This window comes from Pagrus pagrus, assembly GCF_965226575.1.
Source record: "Pagrus pagrus genome assembly, chromosome: 21".
Taxonomy (NCBI): Eukaryota; Metazoa; Chordata; class Actinopteri; order Spariformes; family Sparidae; genus Pagrus; species Pagrus pagrus.
In genome coordinates this window covers 22,836,880-22,857,085 of record NC_140208.1, presented here as the reverse complement: position 1 = coordinate 22,857,085, position 20,206 = coordinate 22,836,880, and the positions used below count along the sequence as shown (strand labels likewise).

Genomic DNA, 20,206 nt, shown 5'->3' with positions numbered 1-20,206 from the left:
GGTCCTCTGTTGGCTGAGGAGTTAAAGACATCAAAAGAACATTTTGACATATATTCTATATATATATATATATATATTGAAAATGTGATTCTTCTTCATTGAAAATTCACCAGGGGGGAGACAAAAAAGTCCCAGTACCAAAGATGACTCCAACAAGAATTCTCATTTTATTGAGTAAATCTCAGCGTACAGGAAGACAGTTGTATTGCAAAGACAGAACTGGACACGAGTTCTAGTGCTGTGGTCATCTACTCACTAAAACTCCACCAAAATCATAATGCTGTGAAATATGTCACTGGACAGTGGAGACACTGGAACTCCATTACAACACATTACGTCATGGGTGAGGTGAGGAGGCAGCAGCCACTGATTCAGACGTTGGAAGGAAGAAAAGGGAAGGTGACCTATCCCGTGATGTCTAGTTGAGAGAACAGGTGTGACTCATCCTTCCTCCCAGGTCCAGTGTCCTCAGCTGCAGCGGAGGACACTGGACCTGATTCTAACAACTTGTGTTTCATCCTAATACACCACTGTACCAAATCATCCACCGTAACGTACTGGTGTCTTATTGTTGCACAAATCCACTTGGATGTAATTATGCCAAGATTAAACTGAAAATCTAATTGTTTCTTTAGTATCAGTCTAACATTGGCCATTGTGTCTCAGAAATCTCTGAAACAAATGAATCTGCAGTGCACCCAGTGTAATTATCTCAAACAGTTTTTAGTGGCGGAGCCAAATTTTTTATACCAGTGGCTGAAACAACTACACGCTTTGTCACAGAAGTTTGTACCTTATTCAGTTTTTTCTGCATGGCACGGTGCCACAGACTGAGAAGTCACAATTTTGGATCACTTTTTTATTCACATTTTATTCATTAAAGCAACAGTCACTGCCATTACAGAGAGATCATATTTAATGGACTGTTGTAAACAATTAAGTGGAAGTTAGAGAATGTTTGCTAATAAGCTAACTGTGGCTTTGTTTTTTAAAATGACCACCGGATAGTCCTGTGGGCTGACATGATTTTGAATATCCTTGTTTTCAAAGAAGAATTATGAGAGTAAGAAGTCAGAACACACTCAGAACACATCTCTGAAAGACATTTGTTTCCAAAATCAGAATTACCCTGTGGAGTTTTTTTACAAGTAAGTCCCCATTAGCGCCAGAGATGGGGACTCCAGTCTGCAACTTGGACTTCAGTCGCACTTATGTTGCCACACGCTATGACTTGAAACCTGACCCGGACTCACGATCTGGGACTCGAGAACAATCTTTGTTTTAAGTCTGGCGAGCTGACCATCATTCCCTCCTCCTTCCCGCCCGTTTCACAAGTGTGCAGCCACAGATGATGATGTATGCTGCAGCAACAGCACAGCTCAAAACAACAGCATGGCGAGCACTAGGGTTGCCAACAGTCCCGTATTAGCCGGGACGTCCCATATATTGGGCCTAATTTATTTGTCTAGTACGTGACCTCTCTTGTCCCGTTTATTTACCGCTATGCTGATCTAACCACTGACTGATACAACAACAACAGCAGCAGTGCTGATCACGACACTTGAAAATCATTGACGACACCTGTCATCATCCAATCACAGCCCCACCTCACGCATCAGTATATGTTAAGTAAATTCCTCCAAAAAAAGAAAAGAAAATTACAGCAATGCGTGACGCTGCTGAGTCGACTTGGAATATGTAAATAGGCTACGGATTAAACTACAACCTGCAAAAAAGAAAAGACTGTGCAGCTACAACAAACTATGGGAAGTTAAAAAGACGTGGGTTAAGCCCATCAGCGGTGACTCAATGAAAGCCTTCTGTACTTTATGTCGCCGGGAATTTTCAGTTGGCCATGGAGGTGAGAATGACTTGACCCAACACGCTTCCACAGAAATGCACAAGAAGGCCACACTAGCTAAAGGTGCAAGCAATATCGGTGTATTCTTCGGGGCGGCTACTGTGGAAACTGACAAAATAGCGGTCAGTGAAGCCTCGTACGTGTATCATACTGTCAAACATGGACTTAGCTACAACAGTGCTGACTGTCTCGTTAAGCTAAACGGTTGTGTTTCATGACTCAAATGTTGTGAAGAAGATGCACTTGGGAAGAACGAAAGCTGAGATGATCACGATGAATGTTTTAGGACCAAAGACTGTGCAGGATATCCTGAATGATCTATCCCCGACTGAAGGTGAGCCTGTGTTTTACTCGGTTGCCTCCGATGCCTCAAACAAGGGAAATAGAAAAATGTTTCCAGTGTGTGTGAGATATTTTTCTGTGTCTGATGGAGTGCGGTGCAAGTTACTTGACTTTTGAATGAAGATTTTGATGAAATCCACCACTGTTTGTGTTCACAGAGGGTGCACGTTCTGAGTCTCTGCTATTTTATTTCTCTGCAAAACTGCTATCATTATGACAAATGCCTTAAAACAATACACTGTATATTCACACAAAACCATACTCGCATTGCTGCTGCAGGCCACCTTTTGTCCCTTATTTCATAGTGACAAAGTTGGCAACCCTAGCGAGCACGCCGGCAGCTGCTGTGCCGTTTGTCATCACCTTTGGCTATAAAGACTTCACACAAGGCCCAAACAAAAGACTCGCCAAGTGCAACGTCTGCAGAATCAAAGTAAAAGACGCTGGATCGACCACATCAAACTTTATCAGACACCTGAAAACACACCCAGAAAGTTGACGTTAGCATCCATGGACGGTTAGCGAACATGTTTATTTCAGCATAATAAGCTATCTAACATTAGCTTGCTTGATTAGATGGCTGTTGGCTGAATATGTAGAAAAGATGAGTGTGTGCCTGCCGCTCTTGTTCACATAGTGCTGGCTTTGCCATGACTGTAGAAATGGTCAGGTAATTTAATAGTCCACGTTCTGCTGCCACCATCAGCTGGACCTCAATACTCGCTCTATGTTGTAGCTGTTTGTTCATGTTACAGGCAAATTACAGTTCTGAACCCTAAAGGAAGCTTTCATTGTGTGTTTTTTCATACTGAAAACTGATCAATGCTGATACTGTAGTAATAGATAAAGGAGTGATAACACTGTGCATGCTTTGAATTCTTTCTAAGTTCTAAGCAGACCGGATGGCATAAAGGCAAATGATAGAACGCTCATTACAGCCATAAGAGACTTGACACCCGACTTGGACTTGCAAAAAAAGAAATGTGAGCATCTTTAATGTGTGCATACACGAGCTCATATGCACACATCCAAGAAGCATTCATCTTGTCAGGCTCATGTCACCATAAGCGACCAGGTAAGTGTTAGGGTAACTTGATATTTTCAGCATGTAGGTTGCTAGCTTGGAGGTTGTTGTTGTTTCCCCGTAGAGACGGGGACTTTGAAAACGCTAACCCACAGACAGCGGGAGGAAGCAGATGAATGCCGGCTGAAATACTCAGCCAATGGTCCAGTCCACATCCAGGGAGTCAGAGTACTATTCTGCTGACGATTGGTGGCAGTAACATACTAAGAAATGGAGCAGTGTGCCAACATAACGTGTTTGTTAACATGAAAACTTCACAGGGCAATCTTAATATAACTCCTGCACAACATACAAAAAAAGTTGGCTAACTAGCTTATCTTTTAGCAGGAGAGGTTCCATAAAGGGAGTAAGCCGAGAGATGCAGGCATCAGTCTGGCCTCAAGCCGTCACTTTTGATTTGAAAATCAAACACAAAATGTAATATTCTTTCTGTGTGTTTAAGTTCTGAAGGCAGCGCCTTGAACTAAACTACACCACTGTTGCTGTCAAATATGGAAAAATGCAAAATGGAGGAAACCAGCTGGCTGTGCTCAACAAGTTATCATGACAGGAAATAATGTGAGAGGTAACGTCAGGAAGCATTTTGGATTTGACACCAAAGCTTAAACACTTGTAGATAAAAGTAAAACTGTGAGAAACACAAACGCCTGCGGGAGCATGACCTGAACAACAAACGTTAGCTTGATGCTAATGAACAGAATGTCAACTTTATGATTAAGCTACGTGGGTTCCGTTCAATATATTTTGAACAAATTACATACAAGAGGCCATCACTGGCTCCGCCAAAGCCAGATTTACTAATTTTATCACATGACTTTTAATCAGACTAAATAGTTTGTTAGTATGGACGTTTGGTACACTGTAGATACATCTGGAAAAGTGCTCAGGAGAAGGTTTAAGGGGGAATACTGAGAAGAAGGAATGACACGATGAGGTAATGTACAGGCCCATGTAATCTCTTCTTCATACAGTAATGTGAACTGCGATGTGCTGGAGCTCACACAGTAAACGCTGCAGAGCAAGCGGCTGTAGAAAACAGCACGGCTACAGTGTCTGTATCAGGACCGTCCTTTGTACTGAGTCAGAAGGCTGCTGATGAGGTCAGAGATTGTCACAAGATGTAGTAATTTGCATACTCGCTCGCTGATCCGGGAGCAGCATTGATGAACATGATCCAAACTGTTTGCGTAAGGGCTGAACCGAGTTGAGCTGATCCTCAGTCAGGCGTATCCCAGCTGAGGCCTGTGACTCTCACAAGATAAAGAAACATGTTGTTTGCAGCTATACTACGTCTCTACTGAGTACTACAGCTTGTGACAGGAGAAACAGAGCAGGTTATTCACAACAGAGCTTTAGCACATACACGTTCATGCAGATTTATGTCTGGAAAGCAACACACAAAACGGCCATTCCTATGAAGATCCAATGCTTTTTTTTCTTCAAATTATTCAGGTAATATTCATGATGAGTCAAAGAGAGAAACTGATTACTTTTTTGCTGTTAATTTTAACTTGGTAAAAAAAACACCTACGCCACACTACTTCACTAAAAGTGGCAATTTAGAAGCAAAAACTTCTTCTAAAAATTACATCGTTTAAGTTCCTACCTGCCATTTAAATTCAAGCCTCTTGCTCTACGTCCTCATGCTTTGCTTTTTTTCTGTTCTTGAAGGTGGTAAGATGTACACGACATTAATACCAATACAAATACAACACACTGAATAGAAACTAATTATTGTTTAGTTTTTTTTAGCCCTAGGATGTCTCAGGAGACCATGACGGCAATATTCACTCTGGGACATAATGCAAGAAATTGTGCTACGGCAAAAATTTCACATCACGACAGTTTCTTTTTTTATCTTTTTCCCCCAATTTTTCTGTAAAGCCGGTTCAAATTTCTCGTAAAGGTAAGTTTGAGCTACTCATCATGCATTTATAAAAGGTGACTCTTTAACATCTTCTGTGATTCTTTTTTCTGTCAGATTGAATTGCAAATGCTAAGTGATCGTTATTATTTTCAGACAATACATTTTGCTAAAAGTTTCAAAGAAAACAGCCATACAAACAGAATCTTTCGGAAAAAGCTTCAAAGAAAACTAAAGCTATACAAACAGAATTTTGAGAGTGAGTAGAAAATAGTCTTTCAGTAGTGAAGTAGATATGTTTGACATGAAGAACAGAGACATCATAAGCCTTCTCTCGGTCTAGTCTGACTTCATGGACAGTAAAATATTCTGTCTGAAAACCCACATACATAATATACAACAGTTCATACCAATGTGTACTGCAGCCACCACATGTGTTGCACAGAGAAGTGGATTTGACACAACTATGCCAGAACATCAAATTACAATGTGAAGTTGAACAACAAAGAAAGCTGCTTTACAAAAAACCAATAGAAAAAATAGAGTGTGTCTTTTTAGATTCAAATAAATAAGAACATTCTCAAAGCAAAATAAATCCACTTCTTTTGGATTCACACGTAGTGACACACAGACAGACACACTCACACGTTCACATTTTTGTTACACATAAAACATTAAAACCACCGCGCGCTCGTTTCTGATCTTCAGAGGTTTTCCTTGAACTCTGTTTTAGTCTTCTTCAAAAATACAGATCCTTCGTCCCTCGGCTTCACTACAAAATGACAACCGGTCACGTCCTGCAGAGATCACACAGCACTCTTCCACTTTCGTGTCTCTGTTTGCTGTTTTTGCTGGAAGTATTGCTTTAAGAAATACATTTTGGTCTTCTTCTCAGATGGTTTTAGTGACAGAATCTCTAATGGAAGCAATTTTAAATTTTTCCTCTGGGTTTCACATCATCGAAATCAAAGTGTAAATGAGGCTTCTCCTGGAGTCTTTCCACTTTGAATGGATGTACTCTACAAATACTTTCCAAGTCTTCCTTGTGTGCTCTTCCTTCTCAAGATGTTTACAACAGGAAATGTGTTAATATTCATTTTCTGTTTGTTTCTTTTTCCATGCATGCACATCTACGTGGTTGGATGAGAGGTATAAAAGTGTGTCCTGGTGAGTCAGTGACAACGTTAACGTTCTGACGCACTCAGACGCAGATTTCAATGGGCGTAGCCACCAGCATGCGACCACCTGGCGAACTGTTCTCTCGCGGCATTCGATCGTAACTGTTGGTGGACGACACGGAGCTGTTGGTGGAGACGGAAACAAAATGGTGGCCACCACCTTGTTCCATCATCCCACCCTTAGCCCCCCCGCCGCTACCCCTCTCTACAGCCACCGGAGACAGGGGAGAGAGGGGGGAGAGTGGGGAGAGAGGAGATAAAGTCTGCTGCTTCATCCTCTCCACAAGGAGCTCCTCGTCTTCCTCGCCGGACGAGGATGATGAGATAGTGCCGTCCACCTCTCCTCGCCCCCCTCCGCCTCCTCCTCCACCTCCTCCTCCTCCTCCTCCGCCGTTGCTAACCCTCTCTCCACCACCTCCACTGTTGCTGTTTCCGTTGCCATTGTTGTTGTTCTCTGCGTCCAGCATCCAGGAGTGGCTGAAGTACCCGAAGACTTCCTTGACGGAGCAGCGGCGATCCTGTTCCACGGAGAGCAGCCGGCGGAACATGCGGAGGGCCTGCTCAGTGAAGCGCCTCCACTGGGACGGCACCGTGTTCGTCCTTCTCCTCTGCCAGCGGATGAACTCCTGGTAGAAGGAGTCGGAAGGCAGCGCCTTCTCCCAGGGAAAGTTGCCGGTAAGCATACAGAACAGCAGCACACCGAAGGCCCAGACGTCAGTGCTGTAGTCCACGCAGAAACCCTCGTGGCGGGACACGTCGCAGAGCTCCGGGGCCGTGTAGGGGATGGTGCCGCTCACCTGCAGGGGAAACTTCACAGGTCAACACCGTAGTCACAGAAAAGACTGAATTAGAGGTCATAGACAAATGTTACTCACTCTTTTTACTGGTGAGCCAGCTCGGCGTGTCATGCCAAAGTCAGACAGCTTGACCTTGCGGCACTCTCGGTCAAAAATGAGGATGTTTTCAGGCTTGATGTCTCTGTGGACCAGCTTCTTACAGTGCAGGTAGTCGAGAGCGATGGCTACTTGGTGCACACAGCGCTTTGCCACTGCCTCAGGAAGACCAACCTGATGGAACGGACAGAGAAATGCATCACTGTATTGGCTGTTTTTGTTGCAAAGTAGCACATGCTGTGTGTTAAAAGTGGGCTTAGTGGTTCTAGAGGAATGCAGTCGATTGTTGAGTCTCACTCCCAGGTCGTCAAGCACTGACGCTTTGGGTTGGTGACTCAGTCGGAGCCACTATTCTTACTATTACTACTACACTATTCCAGGTGTTTGATGACCTGGTAATGACACTCAACAATTAACTTTTGGATTTTCTTCACTGATCTTGCCTACACTTTTAGATTTTATCTCTCATGAACTTGTCGAGATGTTGTTAATTTTTTGAAAAAGTCCTCGACCTAAAAGCAATGATGCCGAGAGGCAATACTCAGAATAAAGGACGAGATGGAGCACCTGTGGAGGAATGATATCGAAGAGGTCTCCTGCCAGAGCGTACTCCTGTGCGAATACATAGTACTCATCCGTCTCGAAGGCGATGCCGAACATGTTGATGATAAAAGGGCAGGGAGACAGGTAAAGAGAGATGCTGTACTCCCGCAGGAAAGACTTCAGCTTGGTTGTCTTCTTCTTCAGGAACTTCAGAGCCATTTTTGTTCCTTTCAGGGCAAAATGGAAGGAAAAAGGACCTTAGAGACTTTTATGTTACTGGAGACCTTTTCGCTTATTTAGAGCAGCAGGTTATTGCTGTTGTAAGCATGTATGTGTGTGAGTGTCCCCTCACCTCTGATCTTGTGGATGACCAGGTCCACCTTGCCGTAGGTGCCCTTGCCCAGCTCCCTGATCACCTCGTAGTACTTGTTGACCTCCAGCCTCTCCAGGTTCTGGGCTGCGATCAGCTGCAGCTCGTCCAGGATGTCCATGTTGGCTCGAGACACTAGCGGAGAGGAACTCATTTTGGGGACCGCTTCAGGTGGACGGAACAGGCAGAAAACTGGGGAATGGATGCTCAGGCAGGACAAGAGCAGCAGCAGCTAACACCTGGTGAGGACACACATTTTTAAATTAGTGAATACTATTCATTTTGATTTGATATCTTGATCTTAATCAGTCGATCAGTTTTTAGCATGAATTAGACAAGCTTAGGCCTTTTTATTAACAGCCCCTTGATTTTTAACACTGACAGAGTGATACAATGTGAGGTTCAGAGCTAATGTAAAATGTGACATGCTAATTAATGAAAAACCACAATCAAGTAAAAAAACTCTATTTCTAACCTGTGAAACAGAAATCACATGTTTATCAAGTGTGAACATTTCTTGTGGTTTTCCAACGTTTCACATTTTGACACGCGTGAAAACAGTTTCACGTGTAGGGCTGTCAAGCGATTAAAGATGAATCTAATTCATTACAAGCTTTGAGATTAATTAATCAAAATGAATCACACATACCAATATTTGCTGTAAGCATTTAGAAAACATTTCAAAGCAAATGTATTTTGTTGGATGAGTGAATCAATAAGTAAAAGAACATTCTGAACAGTAAAATGAGGCTGAGATATTTGAAGCTTGAAGTTCTCTGATGGACTGTACCGTGCCATCAGGGCGTTTTTTTAGCACAGCTGAGTTTTGGTATTTCACTGATATTTCCTGACGATGTTCTATCATTTTTGACAAATCCCTTAATTTTGTTCTTTAGCTTAAAAAAATGAAGCTGTCACTTAAATGGACTACAGTACTTTTATGACATCCACCAAGCTTGTCTTCTGGTGTTATAATAAAGGCTGATTTATGGTTACACATAGGCTCATGTTTACAAAGCTGCTCGTCTAGAGGCGTCATAGAACGCAATTAATCTGCATAATTTTTTTAATGCGTAATTGTAATTGTAAATAATCACTCGAATTAATGGACAGTTTCCAGCTGTGTTCATGGTGAACAAACAGGTATTTTAGGCTAAAACAGGTTTTAGTGAACCTATAGTGGTTTTTGTGCCTAAACTTAACCAGAGCACGAGTACAGCTGCGTTGTCACAACATAAAATTGAAAATTGAAACTAAAGAAATGTAAAGTAAAAAAAAAAGTAGAGTCACATGTAACATGTTTGTGGTATGCAGAAACATTGCCAACATTTCTTCTGGCGACTGGGTTGTGGTCACGTTCATTGTCACTGCGTCCAGAGTCGTCTGTGAGGGTATGGACACATGGAGGAAACATGTAGGACGCACAACATACACACGTACCCTCAGTGGACGTTTGTGATATTTCTGTTATTTTTCAAGGTCAGTGATGAACAACAAGCCGTGGATGTTGCAGCTCACAGTCTGTTCTGATCTGCAGTGTGATAGTCACTGAAAATGCTAATTATCTGCAGTGAAGGCTTAAGTAATTCTAAATGCTACTCGCCAAGGGGGATGCCAGAGCTGAGCTGTGAGCTGAGTCACACACACACACACACACACACACACACACACACACACACACACACACAGCAAATAGCAGTCCTTTCGAGCAAATCCATTCCCTGCTGCAGTGTGATTATTCTTAGTGATTGCTTTCTTTTTTTTCTTCCTGAGCAGCTACTGCCAAGACCTGAGCTGCTATAGATCCAGGCACATGTAGAAGAAATATAGGAGTTTACTCAGGTGCGTGCACTCACACACACACAAACACACACACACACACACACACACACACACACACACAGTTACATAACCTGAAGAGCTGGAAGCTGCCTCTCTCTATCCCTGAGGAGACTCTTGTGAATCTTCCTTCCTGCAGTTGCTCGCAGAAAAACCAGCAACACTCGGCCTGCTGTCGTATCGTCAACACAACATACATCCGCATGACATTTACGTGACGCTCTCCCCAAATGCTTCAAAGAGTTAAATCTAGTTTCAGGATGCAAACAAAATATGACTCATGTTCAGTCACCAGCTTTGTGACTAAGTAAGCACACACACCGACACACTAGATGAAGAACGTCGTCATCCCCTCCGCAGGCCGCTGTGCTCCTCTGTGGCAGCGTCACCTCTTCTGTGTGAAGCGGACAGGGAGAGCGGGTGACAGCAGCAGGTGAGGAGGGATGAGTCAGTTTGGGTGATAAATGGCGGCACAGAGACGATGTACTGCAGCTCGCTCTCTGCACACACACACACATGTGATAAACACGCACACACACATGCAAGAGGGAGGATGGGGGGTTGTAAACAGAGAAGGCCATTTGTTTCTGTCACGGGTCAGAAGTGCTTACTGTAGCACTGCAGGACACATGCAGCACCGTGTGTGTGTGTGTGTGTGTGTTCTGCAGAGGAACCCAATATACTAATCCTGAATATGTTGTGTGACTTCATGTACCACTTTAAGGTGTGGCATTTTTACACAGCAGCTTGTTGTCATGGGAACCATGATGCCGTGCTGCTGTCACTGATGCTTTTGGAGCAGAGCAGCCCAGTCGGCAGGATGAAAATGTGAACGTTTCTGTAAACCACAGACACGTTCACATCTGTATGTGTCATACGTACTGTACTGACATTTGTACAAAACAACGTCGTGTCACGTTCACATTACATGTTCAGGACCTGACTTTCACATCTGGAGGTGGAGGCGTTGGTGGAGTTACAGGCGACGGGTGGATAAACAGTGCCTATAAACAGTATTCAGTATGTCACTCGGGCTCCAGTATACTGACTGCTAGCTTCACATGTAGCCTCCGTAACTACACCATAGCTGACAGGCACCACCTAAAAATGACTACTGCCACTTTGTACAGACCATGTGGAGACTGGTTGTTTCTTTGTTTCTAGTGCCAGTGGGGATTATTAATAATGAAAATACATAAAGAAATACCAGAACTCAACATATTGTCATTGTTAACACACACATCTTGTGAAGTCTTTTCTCCTGCAAACTGTTCTGCTTCCCATTGTTTTATTTCCCGCCTGTGGCTGTGTCCAAATTCAGGGGCTGCATCCTTCAAGGACGCGGCCTTTGCGGCCCACGAAGGCCGGGTCCTTCGGAGAGTCCTTCGACGGCCGCGTCAACCGTTGTTAAATTGGACGGTCTAGCCTGCGGAGTATTTCCTGGTTGCATCACCAGATGTTCCCGCCCTTACCCTTAGCCGCCCTTCGAAGGCTACAGCCCCTGAATTTGGACACAGCCAGCCTGTGTTTCAGCCTGTTCCCGTGTCTCCCAGTGTCTTAATGTTACCCCACAGTATGTTCCTGTTTTTTTTGTTTTTACTAATTTGTACTTTGCTTTTGGTTGTACTTTTTTTCATGCCTTTTGATATTTACACATCTTGTTTTTAGGATTTTACTTTGTGGGTTTTCAGCTTGTGATTAAAGCTCATTTCTTGTTCCTCATTCTGCCTCCTGAGAGTGTTTCTGCATTTGGTTCCTCTCAAGCCTAAACCGTAACACACCTGTATAAATGTGAATTAAAGATTATCACTTTGGCTTTAACATCAGTAGTCTCATATTCAGCGGTTACAACCTTCCCAATGCTGCTAGACATCACAAAGTGAAGTACATTATTTTATCCTAATTTATTATTATAGACTGTTTTACAGTTTGATGTGTTGTAATTGTTCTGCCATAGTTAATAAATATACACCTGGAAGCATGACAGGAAATGGGACTCACACTGAGGTGATCAGTGTGAAAACAATGTTGATTATGACTTATGATTGATAGAGGCAGTAAGTCGGCAGGCCCAATCAACCAACAGATTTATGACCTGTTCAGTGTTTCGCCTGGTTAGTTACAGTGTTTTTGTTTTCATTGTTTAAATGTTTTTAAATCTGATGCTGAAATGTGAGAAATTACTGTAATCATTTTCACAAGTAGACCGAGTGATTTCACAGCATTTTTATATTTTAAACCAAAGTTCACATTCAGAATGAAAAGCAACATTTCTGTTGAGTTCAGGATGAGTTCTGTTAACTACAATCACAAATCACAGCATTCACACCTGATACTGTGTGTGTGTGTGTGTGTGTGTGTGTGTCTACCACAAAGAGAGCTGCATCTGTATTTATGTATTCATAGCAGAATGAGTCATCAGGTCAGGACAAATGTCTGCTCTCCATGTGGAGTGGAAGTCTGCTATCCTACTGTGTGTGTGTGTGTGTGTGTGTGTGTGTGTGTGTGTGTGTGTGTGCGTGTGTGCGCATGCTGCATCACACAGGTTCAGTGGTAACAATAGCTGTAACTCACACGCAGCTGCATGTCACACCCACTGCAGAAACAGCTGCTGAAGCAATAATTGGACAGCAGCCTTCCAGAGCTAAAATCTGACTGGATAGCAAACATGTAATGTAACAATGCAATGATGCGCTCACGTCCACTTTAAAGGAGCAACACGCTCCTCTTTCTTTATTGTTAGTGTTCAGGAGTAAGAATCATACAACTTTATTTATATTGCACCTTTCAATTAAAGAAAAAAGCTCATGAAATAAAGACCACACAACAAACACCGATATCTACAGTACTACTGGAACCAGCACCAGAAGCAGGAGAAACTCTGGAAAAAGCTCCAAAGCTTCCGATTGGAGGAACAGGCTGATATCTTGGGATACTTGATCCACTGTTTTTTTCATCAATATCACAGCCATCTCTAGATCTCTGAAATCTTTAGCTCTGCTCAGTGTGGAAGAACACACCCCACCTGTTCTGTGCCTTAAGGCTGCACTCATCAATATTTCACATTAACCACTGGTCAGATGACTGTGTGATATGAAAGGTGCCACTTGTTAAAACAAACTCACCACAAACCTTTTGGCTCACTGTTTGTAACCTGAAGTGCCAAATGTTTTGTTTCAATGAACCATCCGGGAAGAAGCTTCTAGAAACTACAAGAGAGAGAGAAAGGGGCGGGCACTTTAAAAAAATACTTGGCAGGTGATTGGATGAACCATCTGTCTGTCATGGGCTACAATCAAAGAATCAGATCAACAGTAGGAGAGCTACCAGCAGCACGTGTTCATCATGACAGGTACATAGGGTGATGTTATGTTAATGCTGTAGGCCTGCTGATAGCTCAGTTTGGGGCTCCTCTTTAAAGTTACAATCACTGTTTAAGTGTTTCCCGACATGTCTCGCTCCATATCTCACTTTTTGTCTGTATCAGGCCCAACAGTGGTAAAAACAGCTGTTTGTAACTTCCTGGAAACATTAAAAATGTTGATGACTCATCCTGCACAAAATAATTAACAATAAATGCAGCAGATTACCTAAAACAAGGGCAGTGAAGAGTGTTTTTTAGACCAGCCAGAGCGCTGAGCTGCTGAGATGATTGATGGATCAGTTGATTGACAGAAAATGATGATTGTAAACTGAATAGTTTTTGGTTTTGGATGAAAGCAATTTGAAGATGTTAACTTGTGCTAAATAAATGATGACGGCCATTTTTTTTCACTAGTTTTGTCAAAGTCTGTCCCCTGTAACCCTTCAGTGCAATTCTCCCCTCATCCACCAGATGCCCTCGGCCTGTCCCTCCTCTCTACGTCACCTCACTGCCCCACCCGCCCGCACACCTGGAGTTTCTTCTCTTGTCCTCTGCAGCTGACTGTCACCCACGCTCACCTGTGTCCAGCCCTGCAGATACTTAACCCGCTCGCTCCCACAAACACAAGCCTGTTCATATGTTGGATGTCAGTTGTGTTGCTCAGTATACCTGCCCTTAAGTGTTTTGGACATTGTATAGGCCAAACAAAAAACAAATTACTCCAAAAATCAACCAATACATTAACTGATGACGAAAACAACTGCTGGTTGCAAATCCCGATAATTACGCTCTCTAAAAATATATGTGGCAAAGATTTTCTTGATATTGAACCAAACGCTTCATGACAATCCTTCTGTCCTCCTCAGGACTGCACCTGTGCACTCCCACAGGCTTCCAAATGCATCATACTGGAAATACAAAATACGCCATGTTCCCTTCAGCTGACCACAAATCCAGCCCTCCCCTCCTCCTCCCGCCTCCTCTCTCAACAGACACTCTGTGCCACCAGGTCCAGCACTCGACCAGCGGCCGCAGCTGACTAAATCCCAGACTGCTTATGCAACCGGAGCTGAGCAGCCGAGCACATTGAGCGAGCCAAGGCGATGATCACAGCCTCGTCCACCCCCGCTGATGCAGCCATACTGCCCTCGAACAATTAGAGCAACGCCATCTTCATCCTTCTTCCATTTCAGTGACCTGACGCAAGCACAGACACATTCCTGCTGTCCCCATGTGAGGAGCATCAGCAACACAGACAAGCAGTTATGATTTATGGCCACATTTGTCTTCTGTTTACATGATCAGAAGTGACCGACTGCTGCACACACACATAGTCAAAGTGTGTGTGTGTGTGTGTGTGTGTGAGAGAGAGAGAGAGAGAGAGCAGGCACTGACAGGGAGTGGTGTACGCTAGAGAAAATAATGAGGGAGGAGAGAGTGGGAGAGCGGCACACAATGACAAGGACCGTTGAGTAGCAAAGTACCAGCAAGCGATTGTGTGTGTGTGTGTGTGTGTGTGTGTGTGTGTGTGTGTGTGTGTGTGTGTGAAGAAAGATAAAGAGTATGATGGCCAATATCCCTGCACCAGCAGCCAACAGCACCTACTGACATAATAGCAGCTCAGATCCCCAGTGGAGCAGATTTCTGTCTAAAGGTCATAAAAGTGATGATTCAGACCGCCTCCTTCTGTGGCTGACCTCTGACCTCTGACCTCCAGGAAATTAGAAATCCTACGGCCTGAAACCACATTTGAATCCTTCTCATTAATAAGAAGAAAGTCGACAATCCCACAGTCACACTGGCCTTTAAAGGGTATTCCGCTGACTTTATACATGACGCTATTGTATAACATCTTCTGTCGAGTCTGAGGAAAAACTATGACAGAACAACTCTTAATGATGTCATCCGGCTGTCACTTGAGTCCTGCGTCGATTACATTGCGTCGCAATATGTGAAATATAGAATCGAGCATTTTTTATGATATGGGGACCAGAAAGCAACGTTCACATCAGCCTCCAGGTTGCAATTCCCAGTTGGAGTTTTTTGTAACGTACTCAAGTTAAAACATGGAAGGAGGAGTTTCACAAACACATCGGACATCACAGAGGTTTCCATAGGAACGGATGAACTAGGTCGACTCGTCTACGCACGCAAAACCATGTGGAAATGAAGCGTTCCTCTTCCATGTGCCAGCCATCGTTTACAAGCCAATAAGCAACTTGGGACATGAGTGGAGACGAGGTTTAGGGACGACATGAACGGATTGCCCCACAAGAAGATGTTTTCTAAGCTAATACCGAGCTGAGTCATGGTCAGACGATAGCTGAAGGTAAAAAATCTACCAGCACCTCAATTTAACTTCTTGAAGTCTGTTTTTCCACCGTAAGGTTGTCAAGCAAGGTTGTCAAGCAGGGGCTCCAACATGTCGCTAGTGCGGCCAAGAAAGCGTCAGTCTGTAGCACGTACCCCCCACCAAAGCTGTATACTGATATGATGGGGACAAAGTTTCCACTGCTGCCAGCGAGACACCTGCTGGCGAGGACTGTCGGCCGCCGGACCGTCTGAGTGACCTACATTGTGATCTGTGACTCATCATGCTCAAGTGTATTTTGTGCGTGTGCCAGTGTGTGTGATGTGTCTGCTTTTACGTGCCATCAAGGACCTTAAACCCACTTTAATCAGCTGTGTCTGGGGCTTAACACACACAAACGCACAACCAGACAACCTTCCACTGTGGCCTCAGAATACATGAAGCAACACAGTGATTGAGGATTTCATTAGTAGCAAGTGACAACAGTGCAACGCAATGTGTGCACGCAGCCCTTCATTCTCCTGAGGAAGGCACGAAAATCAGTGGACGTTGGCCCAGCGAGCACTGGGAGCAGCGTGTGCACGGACGCAGCCAGGATGTAAACATGACTGTGTTATTAACCACCAGACATCCTCATCCTCAGCTCTCTGTGGGGCCACGTCATGTTGGATCCCACCTGCAGTGTGTCCTCACACAGCACCCACTGAGCAAAACCACCTTCATAACAGACCTCAGGAGCAAGTGACAGGCACACGCACACACGCACACACACACACACACACACACACACACACAGAGCTGCTGCAGATACCTGACTGTCACCAAAATGCAGGATGCATGCTGGGGGTGGGGGGGCTTGTTGTCATCAATAACACACATTCTACTTAGACTACACAAATACTGTAAATAATCTAAATGACTGAAAAGCTCAAAAGCTGCATTTTTGTTGCAAACTGGAGCTGAATTGGAAAACACACACACACACACACACACACACACACACACACACACACAATTAAGGGGCCAATCACAGCATTGTTTTCGGTGTATGCTGCTGCACAGAACAGGCCTGATCGATCAAGCGCTGAATGCCAGAGGACGCAGTGTAACACAGCCCAGGTATTACAGCAGCTGCTGTGTAAGCGAGTGAATCAGAGGCGGGTTGGTCCGGGTCCGGGTCCGGGTGCAGGTGAGGATGGATGAAGCGGGTTTATTCCAGCACTCACCCTTCACTTGGTTCCCATATGGGGGCTGTGGAGTCCGCCCTGTCAGCCCAGGGTGCTGGTGAACACAGGGGATGATCTGAGCGCATACCAGGGCCAGGTGATCCGGGAGAAACGCCTGGTGTCGGTGTCCTGTGAGCAGCCTCCGTGCAGCCGTGTGACGGTGGATGTGTCGCCGAGCATCCTGCAGCCTCCTCCGGCTCTGCGTCCTATTGTCTCCGCATCGCTCTGTCCTCTAGGTTGGGAGGAGAGGAGAGGGGAGGAGAGGGGAGGCTGAGGAGGAGAGGAGCTGCCAGTAGGGAGGCGAGGAGGGGGGAGAAAAACCCTCCCCCTCCTCTCCGCTCTGGCCAATCGCAGCGCTGCTCCGCCGGGAGCCGCCGCTGCTCGCTGTCTCCGTACAGACTATGCTGCTTTCAGGGGCAGTCGGAAATCTCAAAACACGTGCAGGGGTGTCGCTTCATTAAATGCTGAAGTGGCCTGTAGGGCTTCCATCCCTGCCATTATCATCCACATCTGTGTCACATTCAGTGACTGGGACGACATTTCTGAAAAAACATGTAGAACTTACAGTAGATATATATTTTATTTGTTTGTTTTTAATACTGCAGAACTGTAAAAATGAAAAACAAAACCTGTTAAAGGCTAACTCCTCCATTTTACACCTTAAAGTGTGTTCACAGGTGTTGGGGAGTTCTACTGTCTATGTGAACAAAGTAATATAAAGCCGTTTGTGGCTCCAGATGAAGCTGCATGTCATCTGACGAACTCCTGGGATGTCACTCATTGGCTGAGGTCCATTGTGGGTAATGTAGGCAGTCTAACTGGTCTAACATTAGACTCCTCTAACACTGTTTGACTCATTCTGGACAGTTTAAAAACAAATGATCAGAATCAATACAGCAGAACAGAGATATCACCTTTTCATTCCACACATGTTTCTTCCTTTTCAAAACCTGGAGCCTACATTACCCACAGTTCAACTCAGCCACTGAGTGACATCACTGGAGTCAGTTTATCAGATGACATGCAGCTTCTTCTGGAGCCACAAAGGCTTTATATTACTGCAAGAGGAAGCCAGTGGACATTGTTCCTGCTCAGGGAAAACAGCAGAAGTGAAGTATTTTGGACACAAGTCCTATTTGTCTTTGACTTGGGTAAGTGTCTGGTCACCGACATCTTCCTACTGGGTTTTGATGACGGTGATTTGTAAATGACTGCATGAACACAATGTTTCCACAGGATGTACACGTTTATGATCGCACACCGAGACTCAGAACCAAACAATAATCATTCACACATATCGTGCTGTTTTGGCCTCCTCTATCAGTGTGTTGATCACACCATTGGTATATTATTCAATTTTACAATAATTCTGGCAAAAGCATCACACCTCATATTTATGTCAGACTGAAAGACAAACAGTATATCTGCTGTCTGTCTCTGCTGTGCAGACAGAGATGAAGATAGACTTCATGTGACTTGGATTTGGATCCTGGCTGCACCCGGGTCGTGGATCGTGGATGCGCCTACTGCCATGGCCCTGCCTGACACCCACCACTACTGTCGCTAATATTAGTCATATCTCTGTTACATACGTTCCACTACTATTATTGTAATGCATTACTACATACTATCCTTACCGTTAACCACTACTACTGTTATCACTAGTAATCACATTTCCATGTGCATTTCATTGTTGTTGCTGTGATGCCTCTTTATGTACTTTCATTCCTGTCAACCATCCATTATAATTGAATACATTGTGATCTTGTTGATCAGCTCTGTACATGCGACATCTATTGCACGTCTGTCCGTCCTGGGAGAGGGATCCCTCCTCTGTGGCTCTCCCTGAGGTTTCTTCCGCATTTTTTTTCCCTGTTAAAAGGTTTTTTTTGGGGCAAGTTTTTCCTCACTCGAATCGAGGGTCGAAGGACAGAGGGTGTCGTCTCTGTACAGATTGTAAAGCCCTCTGAGGCAAACTGTGATTTGTGAATTTGGGCTATACAAATAAAATTTGATTTGATTTGATTTGATTTGATTTCTTTGGCAGATTTCAAGATGATTACAAACTCTGTGACTCCATTCTTATGTGTCTGTTCTACACCTACTTGAGCTGTTTTGGTTGTGAATGCTGGAGGCAATCACAGTACATGTTCTTCTTATTATTATTATTATTACTCCTTCCACTTTTTTCAACATATTAACTTCATTCAAACGTCCATGTATTCAGCCCAGTTAGGATATTACTGCTGTGACTTTTGTCATTGACATCATTCAGATATTCAGAAATATTAGTTTTCTGCAAATATTTCCCCATTACAATGAATGGCAGACTGTTGAAAAAAATCCCACATTTTCACATTATTTTTAAGTATTTTCAAAACTTAACAACTCAGTCAGTCTTTCAGCTAGAATGAAACATTCTACATCTTGTCTACATTTAAGTTATGATTCATCTTCTAAATCCCATTTAAACTATTCAAGATCATTTGTAGCAGTCCCATTGTTTAAGACTTGCTATCTGTCTTTGTTTTGGGCTGATTTTTTAAATCCCTCTGGACTGACTGCAGGGGATTGAGATCACCTGTGTGCAGGGTGAGACTGACTCCTGATTGAAGAGTGGGAGCAGCTTGGGGCGTTCCCCTCCCAGCCAACCATGGTGTGAAGACGCCCTTTTGTGAAGGCTTAAAAAACGACATACTTTTTACACAGTCACAGCTGAAAAAAATTATTATTTTTCAGCCACTTTCAGATTTCTCCATTGGTGTGTATGGTGCGGGATGTTGACAGCCAGAGTGGAGAGGAACTGTAAAAACCTCGTCTTCAACTCGCTCTCGTTCGCACAAGGTTCACTCCACCTGCATTATACAAACATCATTCTTTTTTTGAATCCTTCATTCTCACCCAGCTGTTATCACTCTCTTTACTCTTGAATACAAGAATGTTAATACCAATTCAGTTTGGCGTCAGCTTTTCAACAGACAGCATTCACAGTTCTTCAGAACTTGCCTTATAATTATGATCTATTTTGTCTTATATCTGAAGTTGTATTGTTTTGTCTGAAATATTTTATGTAGCTATCTTGGCAATGTCTCCCTTGTAACAAACCCTCTGTGAGAATTACCCGGTGAAAAAATGTTCAATAAAAATAGATAAAACGTAAATCAGTCACAGCGCTTTATAAAATGCAAACAATCATCACAGAGAGCTACCCCATGGCAAAAGTTAGATTTTTTTGTTCTTGCTTCAATCCAAAAATCTCATATTTATGACCTAAGAGCTCTGAAGTTGGAGTTTACAAGCCACACATGAATGCCTCATAAGTGCAATACAG

General features: G+C 43.8%; 1 protein-coding gene across 1 annotated transcript; it reads right to left on the bottom strand.

Annotated features, from left to right (window-relative positions):
* Positions 1-144: 144 nt before the first annotated feature.
* On the bottom strand, positions 145-17,148 carry bsk146 (brain specific kinase 146). The gene is made up of 5 exons (XM_084341936.1): positions 16,876-17,148; positions 8,118-8,374; positions 7,790-7,992; positions 7,205-7,396; positions 145-7,126 (listed from the first exon to the last, which is right to left on the bottom strand). The coding sequence occupies exons 2-5, from the start codon at positions 8,287-8,289 to the stop codon at positions 6,353-6,355; spliced, it is 1,341 nt and encodes a 446-aa protein (XP_084198062.1). The 5' UTR covers positions 8,290-8,374; positions 16,876-17,148; the 3' UTR covers positions 145-6,352.
* Positions 17,149-20,206: the final 3,058 nt, after the last annotated feature.